This window comes from Mytilus galloprovincialis, chromosome 6, assembly GCF_965363235.1.
Source record: "Mytilus galloprovincialis chromosome 6, xbMytGall1.hap1.1, whole genome shotgun sequence".
Classification (NCBI taxonomy): Eukaryota; Metazoa; Mollusca; class Bivalvia; order Mytilida; family Mytilidae; genus Mytilus; species Mytilus galloprovincialis.
Window position 1 is genome coordinate 300,633 of NC_134843.1, and position 21,938 is coordinate 322,570.

The window sequence follows — 21,938 nt, forward strand, 5'->3', positions numbered from 1 at the left end:
AGAAAAAGTAACCTGTCCACCAATGTTTTCAAAGGTGGACTGTATAAACAGAAGATAAAAAAGGTGTTATTGCGTGGGTATTTTTGGAAAAGTGATATTATATTGTTATTTTTATGCCCCATTTATGGGCATTATGTTTACTGGTCTGCGTCCGTCCTTCTGTTCGTTCGTTCATCCGTTCGTTCGTCTGTTCATTCATTCGTCCGTTCGTTCATTCGTCTGCTCGTCCGTCTGTCCTGCTTCAGGTTAAAGTTTTTGGTCGAAGTAGTTTTTGATGAAGTTGAAGTCCAATCAAGTTGAAACTTAATATACATGTTCCCCGTGATATGATCTTTCTAATTTTTATGCCAAATTAGAGATTTCCCCCATTTTCACGGTCCACTGAACATAGAAAGTGATAGTGTGGATGGGGCATCCGTGTACTGGGGACACATTTTTGTTTATTCAGTCATGCTGGGTCTAATGCTATCCCTCTGGATTTAAAGATGGTACAAAATTCTGAATGGAAGAAATATCATGAAAATGATTATGCCAAATTAGAGATTTCCCCCATTTTCACGGTCCACTGAACATAGAAAGTGATAGTGTGGATGGGGCATCCGTGTACTGGGGACACATTTTTGTTTATTCAGTCATGCTGGGTCTAATGCTATCCCTCTGGATTTAAAGATGGTACAAAATTCTGAATGGAAGAAATATCATGAAAATGATTGTGTGTGTTTCTATGACTTGCACAAATTTGATATCTTTTCATAAGAATATTTTATTACCAACCTGATCTAATTATTTTCAATTAATTTAATTAATTTATGAAAACAACCATCTGAATTACATGAATTAAGTATGTGAGCATACATGTACGAATAACATCAAAATGAGAAAGGGGTCATCCATAATTGTCAACCATTTTCCAAAGTGTACAAACTGTACACTGGGTGGGAGGGGGATAACAAATCTACATACCTTATATGCTTTTTATTCTTTCCGGAATTTTTGGTCAGATATGTTTTAGTTTAATTTTCGCTGCAAATTTCTTTAATAAACTATACTATAAAAGACAGGATCTTCTTTTTTAAAAATGATTGATTCTTGTCTTAAAATCAGAAAATGGTTGATATACACTTTTTGAGGGAGGGTGGGGTCTGAAAAAGTGTATGTATTGAACTACCTGGAAAATGGTTGACAATTATGGATAACCCCAAATAAGAAGATAGAAACAAAAAAACATAAGAAAAACACCTAGGGCATTATGTAATTCAGTCTATGCATCGATTTTGTCTGTCTGTTTGTTCGTTCGTCCATCTGTCTGTCTCGCTTCAGGTTGAAGTTTTAGGTCAAGTTAGTTTTTGAAGTTTAAATCCAATTAACTTGAAACTTAGTACACATGTTCAAGCCAGTTCCCTATGATAATATCTTTCTAACTGTAATGCCAAATTAGAGTTTGGACCCCAATTTCACTGTCCTCTGAACAATGAAAATGATAGTGCGAGTGGGGCATCTGTGTACTATGGACACATTCTTGTTAATAGTCTATTATAAAGAATGCGAATGATGTTTCTGTTTTGATATCACTTCCTGTTGACAGATTCACAAATCTTTTGGCAATGTGGAAAGGATTCAATGAATTTTTCTTAACATAATGTAATCTCCATAGAAAGGTCTTCAGAAGATACTGAAAATAGCAATAGAAGAAACATCTGATTACTGTTATTATAATTAATAGGTTCAAGGACTTCACCCAGAAAACAGCGCTAAGACGTACGGTGATTCCCATGACTCACACAAACTTACACCAGAACAAGAAGCACTAGCGAAAAAATCAGTGAGTAGATATCACATTTATGGCTAACCAATGAAAATTCCTGTCATTTCAGACAAAAAAATCTGATGAGTAAAAGAGAATTTCAAAATATTTTTAATGTCCACTTGACTTTAAATTTTACATTCTTACATTACAGTTTTCTAAGGCTAGTACAAAAACAACAGATTTTGAAGATATTTTTGTTCCCTTCAAAGTGGAGAAGCCTATTTAAACCGTCCATTTATTTTTTGTGACTTATAGAAAATGAATATAATTGTCACAGATGTTTCTTAAAGGAAAACATCAAATTGGTTTCATAACCACACAAAAAAATGAATGCCACAAAGCTAATGATGTCCCCTATCAAATGGCGCAATGAACAGCTCAAATACTTAAAACAAAAGGAAAACAACTGTCATATTCCTGACTTGGTACAGACATTTCCCTGTGTAGAAAATGATAGATTAAACCTGGTGTCATAGCCTGCTACACCTTTCTGACCACTTGTATGACAGTGATTAAACCTGGTGTCATAGCCTGCTAAACCTTTCTGATCACTTGTATGACAGTTGCATCAAATTCCATCATTGACAACAATGTGTGAACAAAACAAACCAACACAATAGGTAGAATTGTCCCAAATAAGGCTGCAGCAGTCAACATTGTGTTATAATCACAAAAACTTGTGAAAATAAGTTTGTTTATAGCACCTTCTGTTTTTTTCCAGGGTGACTCAAGCGGCAGAAAGAGAAATTTTGACACTTATACCCCTTGGCTTTGGGAAGATGGAATTGTTCCTTATAGTATATTTAACATGTGTAAGTACTGGACTCTATATAGTATACATAAAAATTGTTTATCAGGTTAAGATTTATCTGCCCTGAAATTTTCAGATTAATAGGGTTGCTGCCCCTGAATTGGTAATTTTAAGAAAATGTTGCCGTTTTAGGTTATTATCTTGAATATTATTATAGATAGATATAAACTTTAAACAGCAATAATGTTCAGCAAAGTAAGATCTACAAATAAGTCAACAAGACCTTAAGGAGTGATTGCTCTTCATAGTCAAGTTTTAACAATTTGTTGTAAATTTTTGTAATCTTTTACAAAAATCTTCTCTGAAACTACTAAGATAAATTTAGCCAAACTTGTCCACAATTGTTTTTCTCTATATTTTCAGATGGCACCCAGACTTGTACATTTTAAGATGGTGCTCCATGTTTTTCTCTTATTTTTTCAGATGGCACCTAGATATGTACTTTTGTGGGTAGTACTGTATGTTTTCTCTATCTTTTCAGATAGTACCCAGACATGTACATTTTAAGATGGTGCTCCATGTTTTATCTTATCTTTTCAGATGGCACCCAGACATGTACTTTTGAGGGTGGTGATCTACGTTTTTCTCTATATTTTCAGATGGCACCCAGACATGTACATTTGAAGATGGTGCTCCATGTTTTTTGGTTGAAGCTACAAATGATGATTTTGATTTTACTCTTAGAAGTGTAAGTCAAAGTAAAAAGATTTTATTCATGTAAAATCCAAAATATAGATTTTCATCAACACACAAACTAAGAACAAACATTTATCATTACAATCAATTACATTACAAATACATAAGATGATAGAATATATATGTTTGATATATCAGTACAAAACATAAAAAGAAATATAAACAGATATACTGTAAATTCAATTTTTGTATTGATGATCAAATAGCCTCGGTATTACTTCATCATGAACAGATTTATAATTTAGTCTTAGATGCCTCAGTATTACTTCATCATGAACAGATTTATAATTTAGTCTTAGATGCCTGGGTATAACTTCATCATGAACAGATTTATAATTTAGTCTTAGATGCCTGGGTATTACTTCATCATAAACAGATTTATAATTTAGTCTTAGATGCCTCGGTATTACTTCATCATGAACAGATTTATAATTTAATCTTATATGCCTGGGTATTACTTCATCGTGAACCGATTTATAATTTAGTCTTAGATGCCTGGGTATAACTTCATCATGAACAGATTTATAATTATACCCCCGCTTTAAAAAAGGGGGGTATACTGTTTTACCTCTGGATGTCCTTCCGTCAGTCCGTCAGTCTGTCAGTCAGTCTGTCCGTCCCATGAATATGTTTCGTCGCATTTTTCTCAGGAACTACAATACAAGGATTTCTGAAATTTGGTTTCAGGGTTTATCTAAGTCAGCTATACCGTGTGATGCGTTTTCAGATTCATCACTCGATAACTTCCTGTTTACCGAACACTTGCATATTTTTACACTATTAATATTATCCACTTGCGGCGGGGGTATCATCAGTGAGCAGTAGCTCGCAGTTTCACTTGTTGGAGTTTTAACCCTAATTTCACGGTCCACTGAACACAGAAAATGATAGTGCGAGTGGGCAGGTTAAAGTTTCTGTTCAAGGTAGTGTTGGGTAAAGCCCTATGTTACTGACTTGATATCTAAATCGTCCTTAAAATGCATGAAATATTTGCCACTGGAAATCAAGCAACCAATAATCAATGAAATCTAAATCTTCCAAGGCTTACCACTACCCTTTGTTACTGACTTGATATCTAAATCTTCCAAGGCTTACCTCTACCTTATGATACTGACTTGATATCTAAATCTTCCAAGGCTTACCACTACCTTATGTTACTGACTTGATATCTAAATTTTCCAAGGCTTACCTCTACCTTATGTTACTGGCTTGGTATTTAGATCATCCAAGGCTTACCCCTACCTTATGTTACTGACTTGGTATTTAGATCATCCAAGGCTTACCCCTACCTTATGTTACTGACTTGATATCTAAATCTTCCAAGGCTTACCACTACCTTATGTTACTGACTTGGTATTTAGATCTTTCAAGGCTTACCCCTACCTTATGTTACTGACTTGGTATCCAAATCTTCCAAGGCTTACCCCTACCTTATGTTACTGACTTGATATCTAAATCTTCCAAGGCTTACCACTACCTTATGTTACTGACTTGATATCTAAATCTTCCAAGGCTTACCACTACCTCATGTTACTGACTTGGTATTTAGATCATCCAAGGCTTACCCCTACCTTATGTTACTGACTTGATATCTAAATCTTCCAAGGCTTACCACTACCTTATGTTACTGACTTGGTATTTAGATCATCCAAGGCTTACCCCTACCTTATGTTACTGACTTGGTATTTAGATCATCCAAGGCTGAACCCTACCTTATGTTACTGACTTGGTATTTAAATCATCCAAGGCTTACCCATACCTTATGTTACTGACTTGGTATTTAGATCATCCAAGGCTTACCCCTACCTTATGTTACTGACTTGATATCTAAATCTTCCAAGGCTTACCACTACCTCATGTTACTGACTTGGTATGTAAATCATCCAAGGATGAACCCTACCTTATGTTACTGACTTGGTATCCAAATCTTCCAAGGCTTACCCCTACATTATGTTACTGACTTGATATCTAAATCTTCCAAGGCTTACCACTACCTTATGTTACTGACTTGATTTCTAAATCTTCCAAGGTTTAGCCCTACCTTATGTTACTGACTTGATATTTAGATCATCCAAGGCTTACCACTACCTTATGTTACTGATTTGATATCTAAATCATCCAAGGCTTACCCCTACCTTATGTTACTGACTTGGTATTTAGATCATCCAAGACTTACCCCTACCTTATGTTACTGACTTGATATCTAAATCTTCCAAGGCTTACCACTACCCTATGTTACTGACTTGATATCTAAATCTTCCAAGACTTACCACTACCTTATGTGACTGACTTGATATCTAAATCTTCCAAGGTTTACCACTACCCTATGTTACTGACTTGATTTCTAAATCTTCCAAGACTTACCACTACCTTATGTTACTGACTTGATTTCTAAATCTTCCAAGACTTACCACTACCTTATGTTACTGACTTGATATCTAAATCATCCAAGGCTGAACCCTACCTTATGTTACTGACTTGATATTTAGATCATCCTAGGCTTACCACTACCTTATGTTACTGATTTGCTATCTAAATCTTCCAAGACTTACCACTACCCTATGTTACTGACTTGATATCTAAATCTTCCAAGACTTGCCACTTCCCTATGTTACTGACTTGATATCTAAATCTTCCAAGACTTACCACTACCTTATGTTACTGACTTGATTTCTAAATCTTCCAAGACTTACCACTACCTTATGTTACTGACTTGATATCTAAATCTTCCAAGGTTTACCCCTACCTTATGTCACTGACTTGATATTTAGATCATCCAAGGCTTACCACTACCTTATGTTACTGATTTGATATCTAAATCTTCCAAGGCTTACCACTACCCTATGTTACTGACTTGATATCTAAATCTTCCAAGACTTACCCTACCTTATGTTACTGACTTGATATCTAAATCTTCCAAGACTTACCACTACCCTATGTTACTGACTTGATATCTAAATCTTCCAAGATTTACCACTACCTTATGGTACTGACTTGATTTCTAAATCTTCCAAGGCTTACCACTAACTTATGTTACTGACTTGATATCTAAATCATCCAAGGCTTACCCCTACCTTATGTTACTGACTTGATATCTAAATCTTCCAAGACTTACCCCTACCTTATGTTACTGACTTGATATCTAAATCTTCCAAGAGTTACCACTACCCTATGTTACTGACTTGATATCTAAATCTTCCAAGACTTACCACTACCTTATGTTACTGACTTGATTTCTAAATCTTCCAAGGCCTACCACTACCTTATGTTACTGACTTGATATCTAAATCATCCAAGGCTTACCACTACCCTATGTTACTGACTTGATATCTAAATCATCCAAGGCTGAACCCTACCTTATGTTACTGACTTGGTATCTAAATCTTCCACGGCTGAACCCTACCTTATGTTACTGACTTGGTATCTAAATCATCCAAGGCTGAACCCTACCTTATGTTACTCACTTGATATCTAAATCTTCCAAGACTTACCCCTACCTTATGTTACTGACTTGATATCTAAATCTTCCAAGACTTACCACTACCCTATGTTACTGACTTGATATCTAAATCATCCAAGGCTGAACCCTACCTTATGTTACTGACTTGGTATCTAAATCTTCCACGACTGAACCCTACCTTATGTTACTGACTTGATTTCTAAATCTTCCAAGACTTACCACTACCTTATGTTACTGGCTTGATATCTAAATCTTCCAAGGCTTACCACTACCTTATGTTACTGACTTGGTATCTAAATCATCCAAGGCTGAACCCTACCTTATGTTACTGGCTTGGTATTTAGATCATCCAAGGCTTACCCCTACCTTATGTTACTGACTTGATATCTAAATCTTCCAAGGCTGACCCGTACTTTATGTTACTGACTTGGTATCTAAATCATCCAAGGCTGAACCCTACCTTATGTTACTGGCTTGGTATTTAGATCATCCAAGGCTTACCCCTACCTTATGTTACTGACTTGATATCTAAATCTTCCAAGGCTGAACCCTACCTTATGTTACTGACTTGATATCTAAATCTTCCAAGACTTACCCCTACATTATGTTACTGACTTGATATCTAAATCATCCAAGGCTTACCACTACCTTATGTTACTAACTTGATATCTAAATCTTCCAAGACTTACCCCTACCTTATGTTACTGACTTGATATCTAAATCATCCAAGGCTGAAACTTACTTTATGTTACTGACTTGATATCTAAATCTTCCAAGACTTACCCCTACCTTATGTTACTGACTTGATATCTAAATCTTCCAAGACTTACCACTACCCTATGTTACTGACTTGATATCTAAATCTTCCAAGACTTACCACTACCTTATGTTACTGACTTGATTTCTAAATCTTCCAAGGCTTACCACTACCTTATGTTACTGACTTGATATCTAAATCTTCCAAGACTTACCCCTACCTTATGTTACTGACTTGATATCTAAATCTTCCAAGACTTACCACTACCCTATATTACTGACTTGATATCTAAATCTTCCAAGACTTACCACTACCCTATGTTACTGACTTGATATCTAAATCTTCCAAGACTTACCACTACCTTATGTTACTGACTTGATTTCTAAATCTTCCAAGGCTTACCACTACCTTATGTTACTGACCTTCCAAGGCTTACCACTACCTTATGTTACTGACTTGATATCTAAATCATCCAAGGCTGAACCCTACCTTATGTTACTGACTTGGTATCTAAATCTTCCAAGGCTTACCACTACCCTATGTTACTGACTTGATATCTAAATCTTCCAAGGTTTACCACTACCTTATGTTACTGACTTGATATCTAAATCTTCCAAGACTTACCACTACCTTATGTTACTGACTCGATATCTAAATAATCCAAGGCTGAACCCTACCTTATGTTACTGACTTGATATCTAAATCTTCCAAGGCTTACCACTACCTTATGTTACTGACTTGGTATTTAGATCATCCAAGGCTTACCCCTACCTTATGTTACTGATTTGATATCTAAATCTTCCAAGGCTTACCACTACCCTATGTTACTGACTTGGTATTTAGATCATCCAAGGCTTACCCCTACCTTATGTGACTAACTTGTTATCTAAATCATCCAAGGCTGAACCCTACCTTATGTTACTGACTTGGTATCTAAATCTTCCACGGCTTACCACTACCCTATGTTACTGACTTGAGATTTAAATCTGCCAAGGTTTACCACTACCTTATGTTACTGACTTGATATCTAAATCTTCCAAGACTTGCCACTACCTTATGTTACTGACTTGATATCTAAATCATCCAAGGCTGAACCCTACCTTATGTTACTGACTTGATATATAAATCTTCCAAGGCTTACACTTGATTTCTAAATCTTCCAAGACTTACCACTACCTTATGTTACTGACTTGATTTCTAAATCTTCCAAGGCTTACGAATACCTTATGTTACTGACTTGATATCTTAATCTTCCAAGGCTTACCACTACCTTATGTTACTGACTTGATATCTAAATGTTCCAAGGCTTACCCCTACCTTATGTTACTGACTTGGTATTTAGATCATCCAAGGCTTACCCCTACCTTATGTTACTGACTTGGTATTTAGATCATCCAAGGCTTACCCCTACCTTATGTTACTGACTTGTTATCTAAATCATCCAAGGCTTACCCCTACCTTATGTTACTGACTTGATATCTAAATCTTCCAAGGCTTACCACTACCTTATGTTACTGACTTGGTATTTAGATCATCCAAGGCTTACCCCTACCTTATGTTACTGACTTGATATCTTAATCTTCCAAGACTTACCACTACCTTATGTTACTGACTTGATATCTAAATCTTCCAAGGCTGAACCCTACTTTATGTTACTGACTTGGTATTTAGATCATCCAAGGCTTACCCCTACCTTATGTTACTGACTTGATATCTTAATCTTCCAAGACTTACCACTACCTCATGTTACCGGCTTGATATCTAAATCTTCCAAGACTTACCACTACCTTATGTTACTGACTTGATATCTAACTCATTCAAGGCTGAACCCTACCTTATGTTACTGACTTGGTATTTAGATCATCCAAGGCTTACCCCTACCTTATGTTACTGACTTGATATCTAAATCTTCCAAGGCTTACCACTACCTTATGTTACTGACTTGATTTCTAAATCTTCCAAGGCTGAACCCTACCTTATGTTACTGACTTGGTATTTAGATTATCCAAGGCTTACCCCTACCTTATGTTACTGACTTGATATCTTAATCTTCCAAGACTTACCACTACCTCATGTTACTGGCTTGATATCTAAATCTTCCAAGACTTACCACTACCTTATGTTACTGACTTGATATCTAAATCATCCAAGGCTGAACCCTACCTTATGTTACTGACTTGGTATTTAGATCATCTAAGGCTTATCCCTACCTTATGTTACTGACTTGATATCTAAATCTTCCAAGACTTACCACTACTTTATGTTACTGACTTGATATCTCAATCATCCAAGGCTGAACCCTACCTTATGTTACTGACTTGGTATTTAGATCATCCAAGGCTTACCACTACCTTATGTTACTGACTTGATATCTTAATCTTCCAAGACTTACCACTACCTCATGTTACTGGCTTGATATCTAAATCTTCCAAGACTTACCACTACCTTATGTTACTGACTTGATATCTAAATCATCCAAGGCTGAACCCTACCTTATGTTACTGACTTGGTATTTAGATCATCCAAGGCTTACCCCTACCTTATGTTACTGACTTGATATCTAAATCTTCCAAGACTTACCACTATCCTATGTTACTGACTTGATATCTAAATCTTCCAAGACTTACCACTACCCTATGTTACTGACTTGATATCTAAATCTTCCAAGACTTACCACTACCTTATGTTACTGACTTGATTTCTAAATCTTCCAAGGCTTACCACTACCTTATGTTACTGACCTTCCAAGGCTTACCACTACCTTATGTTACTGACTTGATATCTAAATCATCCAAGGCTGAACCCTACCTTATGTTACTGACTTGGTATCTAAATCTTCCAAGGCTTACCACTACCCTATGTTACTGACTTGATATCTAAATCTTCCAAGGTTTACCACTACCTTATGTTACTGACTTGATATCTAAATCTTCCAAGACTTACCACTACCTTATGTTACTGACTCGATATCTAAATAATCCAAGGCTGAACCCTACCTTATGTTACTGACTTGATATCTAAATCTTCCAAGGCTTACCACTACCTTATGTTACTGACTTGGTATTTAGATCATCCAAGGCTTACCCCTACCTTATGTTACTGATTTGATATCTAAATCTTCCAAGGCTTACCACTACCCTATGTTACTGACTTGGTATTTAGATCATCCAAGGCTTACCCCTACCTTATGTTACTGACTTGTTATCTAAATCATCCAAGGCTGAACCCTACCTTATGTTACTGACTTGGTATCTAAATCTTCCACGGCTTACCACTACCCTATGTTACTGACTTGAGATTTAAATCTGCCAAGGTTTACCACTACCTTATGTTACTGACTTGATATCTAAATCTTCCAAGACTTGCCACTACCTTATGTTACTGACTTGATATCTAAATCATCCAAGGCTGAACCCTACCTTATGTTACTGACTTGATATCTAAATCTTCCAAGGCTTACCACTACCTTATGTTACTGACTTGGTATTTAGATCATCCAAGCCTTACCCCTACCTTATGTTACTGACTTGATATCTAAATCTTCTAAGACTTACCACTACCTTATGTTACTGACTTGATATCTAAATCATCCAAGCCTGAACCCTACCTTATGTTACTGACTTGATATCTAAATCTTCCAAGACTTACCACTACCTTATGTTACTGACTTGATTTCTAAATCCTCCAAGGCTTACCACTACCTTATGTTACTGACTTGATTTCTAAATCTTCCAAGACTTACCACTACCTTATGTTACTGACTTGATTTCTAAATCTTCCAAGACTTACCACTACCTTATGTTACTGACTTGATTTCTAAATCTTCCAAGGCTTACGAATACCTTATGTTACTGACTTGATATCTTAATCTTCCAAGGCTAACCACTACCTTATATTACTGACTTGATATCTAAATGTTCCAAGGCTTACCCCTACCTTATGTTACTAACTTGGTATTTAGATCATCCAAGGCTTACCCCTACCTTATGTTACTGACTTGGTATTTAGATCATCCAAGGCTTACCCCTACCTTATGTTACTGACTTGTTATCTAAATCATCCAAGGCTGAACCCTACCTTATGTTACTGACTTGGTATTTAGATCATCCAAGGCTTACCCCTACCTTATTTTACTGACTTGATATCTAAATCTTCCAAGGCTTACCACTACCTTATGTTACTGACTTGGTATTTAGATCATCCAAGGCTTACCCCTACCTTATGTTACTGACTTGATATCTTAATCTTCCAAGACTTACCACTACCTTATGTTACTGACTTGATATCTAAATCTTCCAAGGCTGAACCCTACCTTATTTTACTGACTTGGTATTTAGATCATCCAAGGCTTACCCCTACCTTATATTACTGACTTGATATCTTAATCTTCCAAGACTTACCACTACCTCATGTTACTGGCTTGATATCTAAATCTTCCAAGACTTACCACTACCTTATGTTACTGACTTGATATCTAACTCATTCAAGGCTGAACCCTACCTTATGTTACTGACTTGGTATTTAGATCATCCAAGGCTTACCCCTACCTTATGTTACTGACTTGATATCTAAATCTTCCAAGGCTTACCACTACCTTATGTTACTGACTTGATTTCTAAATCTTCCAAGGCTGAACTATACCTTATGTTACTGACTTGGTATTTAGATCATCCAAGGCTTACCCCTACCTTATGTTACTGACTTGATATCTTAATCTTCCAAGACTTACCACTACCTCATGTTACTGGCTTGATATCTAAATCTTCCAAGACTTACCACTACCTTATGTTACTGACTTGATATCTAAATCATCCAAGGCTGAACCCTACCTTATGTTACTGACTTGGTATTTAGATCATCTAAGGCTTATCCCTACCTTATGTTACTGACTTGATATCTAAATCTTCCAAGACTTACCACTACTTTATGTTACTGACTTGATATCTCAATCATCCAAGGCTGAACCCTACCTTATGTTACTGACTTGGTATTTAGATCATCCAAGGCTTACCCCTACCTTATGTTACTGACTTGATATCTTAATCTTCCAAGACTTACCACTACCTCATGTTACTGGCTTGATATCTAAATCTTCCAAGACTTACCACTACCTTATGTTACTGACTTGATATCTAAATCATCCAAGGCTGAACCCTACCTTATGTTACTGACTTGGTATTTAGATCATCCAAGGCTTACCCCTACCTTATGTTACTGACTTGATATCTAAATCTTCCAAGACTTACCACTACCTTATGTTACTGACTTGATATCTAAATCATCCAAGGCTGAACCCTACCTTATGTTACTGACTTGGTATTAAGATCATCCAAGGCTTATCCCTACCTTATGTTACTGACTTGATATCTAAATCTTCCAAGACTTACCACTACTTTATGTTACTAACTTGATATCTCAATCATCCAAGGCTGAACCCTACCTTATGTTACTGACTTGGTATTTAGATCATCCAAGGCTTACCCCTACCTTATGTTACTGACTTGATATCTTCATCTTCCAAGACTTACCACTACCTCATGTTACTGGCTTGATATCTAAATCTTCCAAGACTTACCACTACCTTATGTTACTGACTTGATATCTAAATCATCCAAGGCTGAACCCTACCTTATGTTACTGACTTGGTATTTAGATCATCCAAGGCTTACCCCTACCTTATGTTACTGACTTGATTTTTAAATCTTCCAAGGCTTACCAATACCTTATGTTACTGACTTGATATCTAAATCTTCCAAGGCTTACCACTACCTTGTGTTACTGACTTGATATCTTAATCTTCCAAGACTTACCACTACCTTATGTTACTGACTTGATATCTAAATCATCCAAGGCTGAATCCTACCTTATGTTACTGACTTCGTATTTAGATCATCCAAGGCTTACCCCTACCTTATGTTACTGACTTGATATCTTAATCTTCCAAGACTTACCACTACCTTATGTTACTGGCTTGATATCTAAATCTTCCAAGGCTGAACCCTACCTTATGTTACTGACTTGATATCTAAATCTTCCAAGACTTACCACTACCTTATGTTACTGACTTGATATTTAGATCATCCAAGGCTTACCACTACCTTATGTTACTGACTTGATATTTAGATCATCCAAGGCTGAACCCTACCTTATGTTACTGACTTGATATTTAGATCATCCAAGGCTTACCCCTACCTTATGTTACTGACTTGATATCTGTATCTTCCAAGGCTTACCACTACCTTATGTTACTGACTCGATTTCTAAATCTTACAAGGCTTACCAATACCTTATGTTACTGACCTGATATCAAAATCTTCCAAGGCTTACCACTACCTTATGTTACTGACTTGATATCTAAATGTTCCAAGGCTTACCCCTACCTTATGTGACTGACTTGGTATCTAAATCTTCCAAGGCTTACCACTACCTTATGTTACTGACTTGATTTCTAAATCTTCCAAGACTTACCACTACCTTATGTTACTGACTTGGTATTTAGATCATCCAAGGCTTACCCCTACCTTATGTTACTGACTTGAAATCTAAATCTTCCAAGGCTTACTCCTACCTTATGTTACTGACTTGATATCTAAATCTTCCAAGGCTTACCACTACCTTATGTTACTGGCTTGATATCTAAATCTTCCAAGGCTTACCAATACCTTATGTTACTGACTTAATATTTAGATCTTCCAAGGCTTACCACTACCTTATGTTACTGACTTGATATCTAAATCTTCAAAGGTTTACCACTACCTTATGTTACTGACTTGATATCTAAATCTTCCAAGGCTTACCCCTACCTTATGTTACTGACTTGATATCTAAATCTTCCAAGGCTTTTCCAAGGTTTACCACTACCTTATGTTACTGACTTGATATCTAAATCTTCCAAGGCTTACCCCTACCTTATGTTACTGACTTGATATCTAAATCTTCCAAGGCTTGCCACTACCTTATGTTACTGACTTGATATCCAAATCTTCCAAGGCTTACCACTACCTTATGTTACTGACTTGATATCTAAATCTTCCAAGGCTTGCCACTACCTTATGTTACTGACTTGATATCTAAATCTTCCAACGCTGACCACTACCTTACGTTACTGACTTGATATCTAAATCTTCCAAGGCTTACCACTACCTTATGTTACTGTCTTGATTTCTAAATCTTCCAAGGCTTACCACTACCTCATGTTACTGACTTGATATCTAAATCATCCAAGGCTGAACCATACCTTATGTTACTGACTTGGTATTTAGATCATCTAAGGCTTATCCCTACCTTATGTTACTGACTTGATATCTAAATCTTCCAAGACTTACCACTACTTTATGTTACTGACTTGATATCTCAATCATCCAAGGCTGAACCCTACCTTATGTTACTGACTTGGTATTTAGATCATCCAAGGCTTACCCCTACCTTATGTTACTGACTTGATTTCTAAATCTTCCAAGACTTACCACTACCTTATGTTACTGACTTGATATCTAAATCATCCAAGGCTGAACCCTACCTTATGTTACTGACTTGGTATTTAGATCATCTAAGGCTTATCCCTACCTTATGTTACTGACTTGATATCTAAATCTGCCAAGACTTACCACTACTTTATGTTACTGACTTGATATCTCAATCATCCAAGGCTGAACCCTACCTTAGGTTACTGACTTGGTATTTAGATCATCCAAGGCTTACCCCTACCTTATGTTACTGATTTGATATCTTAATCTTCCAAGACTTACCACTACCTCATGTTACTGGCTTGATATCTAAATCTTCCAAGACTTACCACTACCTTATGTTACTGACTTGATATCTAAATCATCCAAGGCTGAACCCTACCTTATGTTACTGACTTGGTATTTAGATCATCCAAGGCTTACCCCTACCTATTGTTACTGACTTGATATCTAAATCTTCCAAGACTTACCACTACCCTATGTTACTGATTTGATATCTAAATCTTCCAAGACTTACCACTACCCTATGTTACTGACTTGATATCTAAATCTTCCAAGACTTACCACTACCTTATGTTACTGACTTGATTTCTAAATCTTCCAAGGCTTACCACTACCTTATGTTACTGACCTTCCAAGGCTTACCACTACCTTATGTTACTGACTTGATATCTAAATCATCCAAGGCTGAACCCTACCTTATGTTACTGACTTGGTATCTAAATCTTCCAAGGCTTACCACTACCCTATGTTACTGACTTGATATCTAAATCTTCCAAGGTTTACCACTACCTTATGTTACTGACTTGATATCTAAATCTTCCAAGACTTACCACTACCTTATGTTACTGACTCGATATCTAAATAATCCAAGGCTGAACCCTACCTTATGTTACTGACTTGATATCTAAATCTTCCAAGGCTTACCACTACCTTATGTTACTGACTTGGTATTTAGATCATCCAAGGCTTACCCCTACCTTATGTTACTGATTTGATATCTAAATCTTCCAAGGCTTACCACTACCCTATGTTACTGACTTGGTATTTAGATCATCCAAGGCTTACCCCTACCTTATGTTACTGACTTGTTATCTAAATCATCCAAGGCTGAACCCTACCTTATGTTACTGACTTGGTATCTAAATCTTCCACGGCTTACCACTACCCTATGTTACTGACTTGAGATTTAAATCTGCCAAGGTTTACCACTACCTTATGTTACTGACTTGATATCTAAATCTTCCAAGACTTGCCACTACCTTATGTTACTGACTTGATATCTAAATCATCCAAGGCTGAACCCTACCTTATGTTACTGACTTGATATCTAAATCTTCCAAGGCTTACCACTACCTTATGTTACTGACTTGGTATTTAGATCATCCAAGGCTTACCCCTACCTTATGTTACTGACTTGATATCTAAATCTTCTAAGACTTACCACTACCTTATGTTACTGACTTGATATCTTAATCATCCAAGGCTGAACCCTACCTTATGTTACTGACTTGATATCTAAATCTTCCAAGACTTACCACTACCTTATGTTACTGACTTGATTTCTAAATCTTCCAAGGCTTACCACTACCTTATGTTACTGACTTGATTTCTAAATCTTCCAAGACTTACCACTACCTTATGTTACTGACTTGATTTCTAAATCTTCCAAGACTTACCACTACCTTATGTTACTGACTTGATTTCTAAATCTTCCAAGGCTGACGAATACCTTATGTTACTGACTTGATATCTTAATCTTCCAAGGCTTACCACTACCTTATGTTACTGACTTGATATCTAAATGTTCCAAGGCTTACCCCTACCTTATGTTACTGACTTGGTATTTAGATCATCCAAGGCTTACCCCTACCTTATGTTACTGACTTGGTATTTAGATCATCCAAGGCTTACCCCTACCTTATGTTACTGACTTGTTATCTAAATCATCCAAGGCTGAACCCTACCTTATGTTACTGACTTGGTATTTAGATCATCCAAGGCTTACCCCTACCTTATGTTACTGACTTGATATCTAAATCTTCCAAGGCTGACCACTACCTCATGTTACTGACTTGGTATTTAGATCATCCAAGGCTTACCCCTACCTTATGTTACTGACTTGATATCTTAATCTTCCAAGACTTACCACTACCTTATGTTACTGACTTGATATCTAAATCTTCCAAGGCTGAACCCTACCTTATGTTACTGACTTGGTATTTAGATCATCCAAGGCTTACCCCTACCTTATGTTACTGACTTGATATCTTCATCTTCCAAGACTTACCACTACCTCATGTTACTGGCTTGATATCTAAATCTTCCAAGACTTACCACTACCTTATGTTACTGACTTGATATCTAAATCATCCAAGGCTGAACCCTACCTTATGTTACTGACTTGGTATTTAGATCATCCAAGGCTTACCCCTACCTTATGTTACTGACTTGATTTTTAAATCTTCCAAGGCTTACCAATACCTTATGTTACTGACTTGATATCTAAATCTTCCAAGGCTTACCACTACCTTGTGTTACTGACTTGATATCTTAATCTTCCAAGACTTACCACTACCTTATGTTACTGACTTGATATCTAAATCATCCAAGGCTGAATCCTACCTTATGTTACTGACTTCGTATTTAGATCATCCAAGGCTTACCCCTACCTTATGTTACTGACTTGATATCTTAATCTTCCAAGACTTACCACTACCTTATGTTACTGGCTTGATATCTAAATCTTCCAAGGCTGAACCCTACCTTATGTTACTGACTTGATATCTAAATCTTCCAAGACTTACCACTACCTTATGTTACTGACTTGATATTTAGATCATCCAAGGCTTACCACTACCTTATGTTACTGACTTGATATTTAGATCATCCAAGGCTGAACCCTACCTTATGTTACTGACTTGATATTTAGATCATCCAAGGCTTACCCCTACCTTATGTTACTGACTTGATATCTGTATCTTCCAAGGCTTACCACTACCTTATGTTACTGACTCGATTTCTAAATCTTACAAGGCTTACCAATACCTTATGTTACTGACCTGATATCAAAATCTTCCAAGGCTTACCACTACCTTATGTTACTGACTTGATATCTAAATGTTCCAAGGCTTACCCCTACCTTATGTGACTGACTTGGTATCTAAATCTTCCAAGGCTTACCACTACCTTATGTTACTGACTTGATTTCTAAATCTTCCAAGACTTACCACTACCTTATGTTACTGACTTGGTATTTAGATCATCCAAGGCTTACCCCTACCTTATGTTACTGACTTGAAATCTAAATCTTCCAAGGCTTACTCCTACCTTATGTTACTGACTTGATATCTAAATCTTCCAAGGCTTACCACTACCTTATGTTACTGGCTTGATATCTAAATCTTCCAAGGCTTACCAATACCTTATGTTACTGACTTAATATTTAGATCTTCCAAGGCTTACCACTACCTTATGTTACTGACTTGATATCTAAATCTTCAAAGGTTTACCACTACCTTATGTTACTGACTTGATATCTAAATCTTCCAAGGCTTACCCCTACCTTATGTTACTGACTTGATATCTAAATCTTCCAAGGCTTTTCCAAGGTTTACCACTACCTTATGTTACTGACTTGATATCTAAATCTTCCAAGGCTTACCCCTACCTTATGTTACTGACTTGATATCTAAATCTTCCAAGGCTTGCCACTACCTTATGTTACTGACTTGATATCCAAATCTTCCAAGGCTTACCACTACCTTATGTTACTGACTTGATATCTAAATCTTCCAAGGCTTGCCACTACCTTATGTTACTGACTTGATATCTAAATCTTCCAACGCTGACCACTACCTTACGTTACTGACTTGATATCTAAATCTTCCAAGGCTTACCACTACCTTATGTTACTGTCTTGATTTCTAAATCTTCCAAGGCTTACCACTACCTCATGTTACTGACTTGATATCTAAATCATCCAAGGCTGAACCATACCTTATGTTACTGACTTGGTATTTAGATCATCTAAGGCTTATCCCTACCTTATGTTACTGACTTGATATCTAAATCTTCCAAGACTTACCACTACTTTATGTTACTGACTTGATATCTCAATCATCCAAGGCTGAACCCTACCTTATGTTACTGACTTGGTATTTAGATCATCCAAGGCTTACCCCTACCTTATGTTACTGACTTGATTTCTAAATCTTCCAAGACTTACCACTACCTTATGTTACTGACTTGATATCTAAATCATCCAAGGCTGAACCCTACCTTATGTTACTGACTTGGTATTTAGATCATCTAAGGCTTATCCCTACCTTATGTTACTGACTTGATATCTAAATCTGCCAAGACTTACCACTACTTTATGTTACTGACTTGATATCTCAATCATCCAAGGCTGAACCCTACCTTAGGTTACTGACTTGGTATTTAGATCATCCAAGGCTTACCCCTACCTTATGTTACTGATTTGATATCTTAATCTTCCAAGACTTACCACTACCTCATGTTACTGGCTTGATATCTAAATCTTCCAAGACTTACCACTACCTTATGTTACTGACTTGATATCTAAATCATCCAAGGCTGAACCCTACCTTATGTTACTGACTTGGTATTTAGATCATCCAAGGCTTACCCCTACCTATTGTTACTGACTTGATATCTAAATCTTCCAAGACTTACCACTACCCTATGTTACTGATTTGATATCTAAATCTTCCAAGACTTACCACTACCCTATGTTACTGACTTGATATCTAAATCTTCCAAGACTTACCACTACCTTATGTTACTGACTTGATTTCTAAATCTTCCAAGGCTTACCACTACCTTATGTTACTGACCTTCCAAGGCTTACCACTACCTTATGTTACTGACTTGATATCTAAATCATCCAAGGCTGAACCCTACCTTATGTTACTGACTTGGTATCTAAATCTTCCAAGGCTTACCACTACCCTATGTTACTGACTTGATATCTAAATCTTCCAAGGTTTACCACTACCTTATGTTACTGACTTGATATCTAAATCTTCCAAGACTTACCACTACCTTATGTTACTGACTCGATATCTAAATAATCCAAGGCTGAACCCTACCTTATGTTACTGACTTGATATCTAAATCTTCCAAGGCTTACCACTACCTTATGTTACTGACTTGGTATTTAGATCATCCAAGGCTTACCCCTACCTTATGTTACTGATTTGATATCTAAATCTTCCAAGGCTTACCACTACCCTATGTTACTGACTTGGTATTTAGATCATCCAAGGCTTACCCCTACCTTATGTTACTGACTTGTTATCTAAATCATCCAAGGCTGAACCCTACCTTATGTTACTGACTTGGTATCTAAATCTTCCACGGCTTACCACTACCCTATGTTACTGACTTGAGATTTAAATCTGCCAAGGTTTACCACTACCTTATGTTACTGACTTGATATCTAAATCTTCCAAGACTTGCCACTACCTTATGTTACTGACTTGATATCTAAATCATCCAAGGCTGAACCCTACCTTATGTTACTGACTTGATATCTAAATCTTCCAAGGCTTACCACTACCTTATGTTACTGACTTGGTATTTAGATCATCCAAGGCTTACCCCTACCTTATGTTACTGACTTGATATCTAAATCTTCTAAGACTTACCACTACCTTATGTTACTGACTTGATATCTTAATCATCCAAGGCTGAACCCTACCTTATGTTACTGACTTGATATCTAAATCTTCCAAGACTTACCACTACCTTATGTTACTGACTTGATTTCTAAATCTTCCAAGGCTTACCACTACCTTATGTTACTGACTTGATTTCTAAATCTTCCAAGACTTACCACTACCTTATGTTACTGACTTGATTTCTAAATCTTCCAAGACTTACCACTACCTTATGTTACTGACTTGATTTCTAAATCTTCCAAGGCTGACGAATACCTTATGTTACTGACTTGATATCTTAATCTTCCAAGGCTTACCACTACCTTATGTTACTGACTTGATATCTAAATGTTCCAAGGCTTACCCCTACCTTATGTTACTGACTTGGTATTTAGATCATCCAAGGCTTACCCCTACCTTATGTTACTGACTTGGTATTTAGATCATCCAAGGCTTACCCCTACCTTATGTTACTGACTTGTTATCTAAATCATCCAAGGCTGAACCCTACCTTATGTTACTGACTTGGTATTTAGATCATCCAAGGCTTACCCCTACCTTATGTTACTGACTTGATATCTAAATCTTCCAAGGCTGACCACTACCTCATGTTACTGACTTGGTATTTAGATCATCCAAGGCTTACCCCTACCTTATGTTACTGACTTGATATCTTAATCTTCCAAGACTTACCACTACCTTATGTTACTGACTTGATATCTAAATCTTCCAAGGCTGAACCCTACCTTATGTTACTGACTTGGTATTTAGATCATCCAAGGCTTACCCCTACCTTATGTTACTGACTTGATATCTTAATCTTCCAAGACTTACCACTACCTCATGTTACTGGCTTGATATCTAAATCTTCCAAGACTTACCACTACCTTATGTTACTGACTTGATATCTAACTCATTCAAGGCTGAACCCTACCTTATGTTACTGACTTGGTATTTAGATCATCCAAGGCTTACCCCTACCTTATGTTACTGACTTGATATCTAAATCTTCCAAGGCTTACCACTACCTTATGTTACTGACTTGATTTCTAAATCTTCCAAGGCTGAACCCTACCTTATGTTACTGACTTGGTATTTAGATCATCCAAGGCTTACCCCTACCTTATGTTACTGACTTGATATCTTAATCTTCCAAGACTGACCACTACCTCATGTTACTGGCTTGATATCTAAATCTTCCAAGACTTACCACTACCTTATGTTACTGACTTGATATCTAAATCATCCAAGGCTGAA

The 21,938-nt window shown here is 36.6% G+C and overlaps 1 protein-coding gene across 3 annotated transcripts in view; it reads left to right on the top strand.

Annotated features, from left to right (window-relative positions):
* The window catches only part of LOC143078647 (MAM and LDL-receptor class A domain-containing protein 1-like), a 175,528-nt gene that overhangs the window by 35,914 nt on the left and 117,676 nt on the right, over positions 1-21,938 (top strand). For all 3 annotated transcript variants that reach the window (XM_076253497.1, XM_076253500.1, XM_076253498.1), the window contains exons 5-7: positions 1,724-1,822; positions 2,529-2,619; positions 3,218-3,306. In XM_076253497.1, coding sequence (XP_076109612.1) covers positions 1,724-1,822; positions 2,529-2,619; positions 3,218-3,306 — 279 coding nt within the window. The remainder of the gene's footprint in view (positions 1-1,723; positions 1,823-2,528; positions 2,620-3,217; positions 3,307-21,938) is intronic.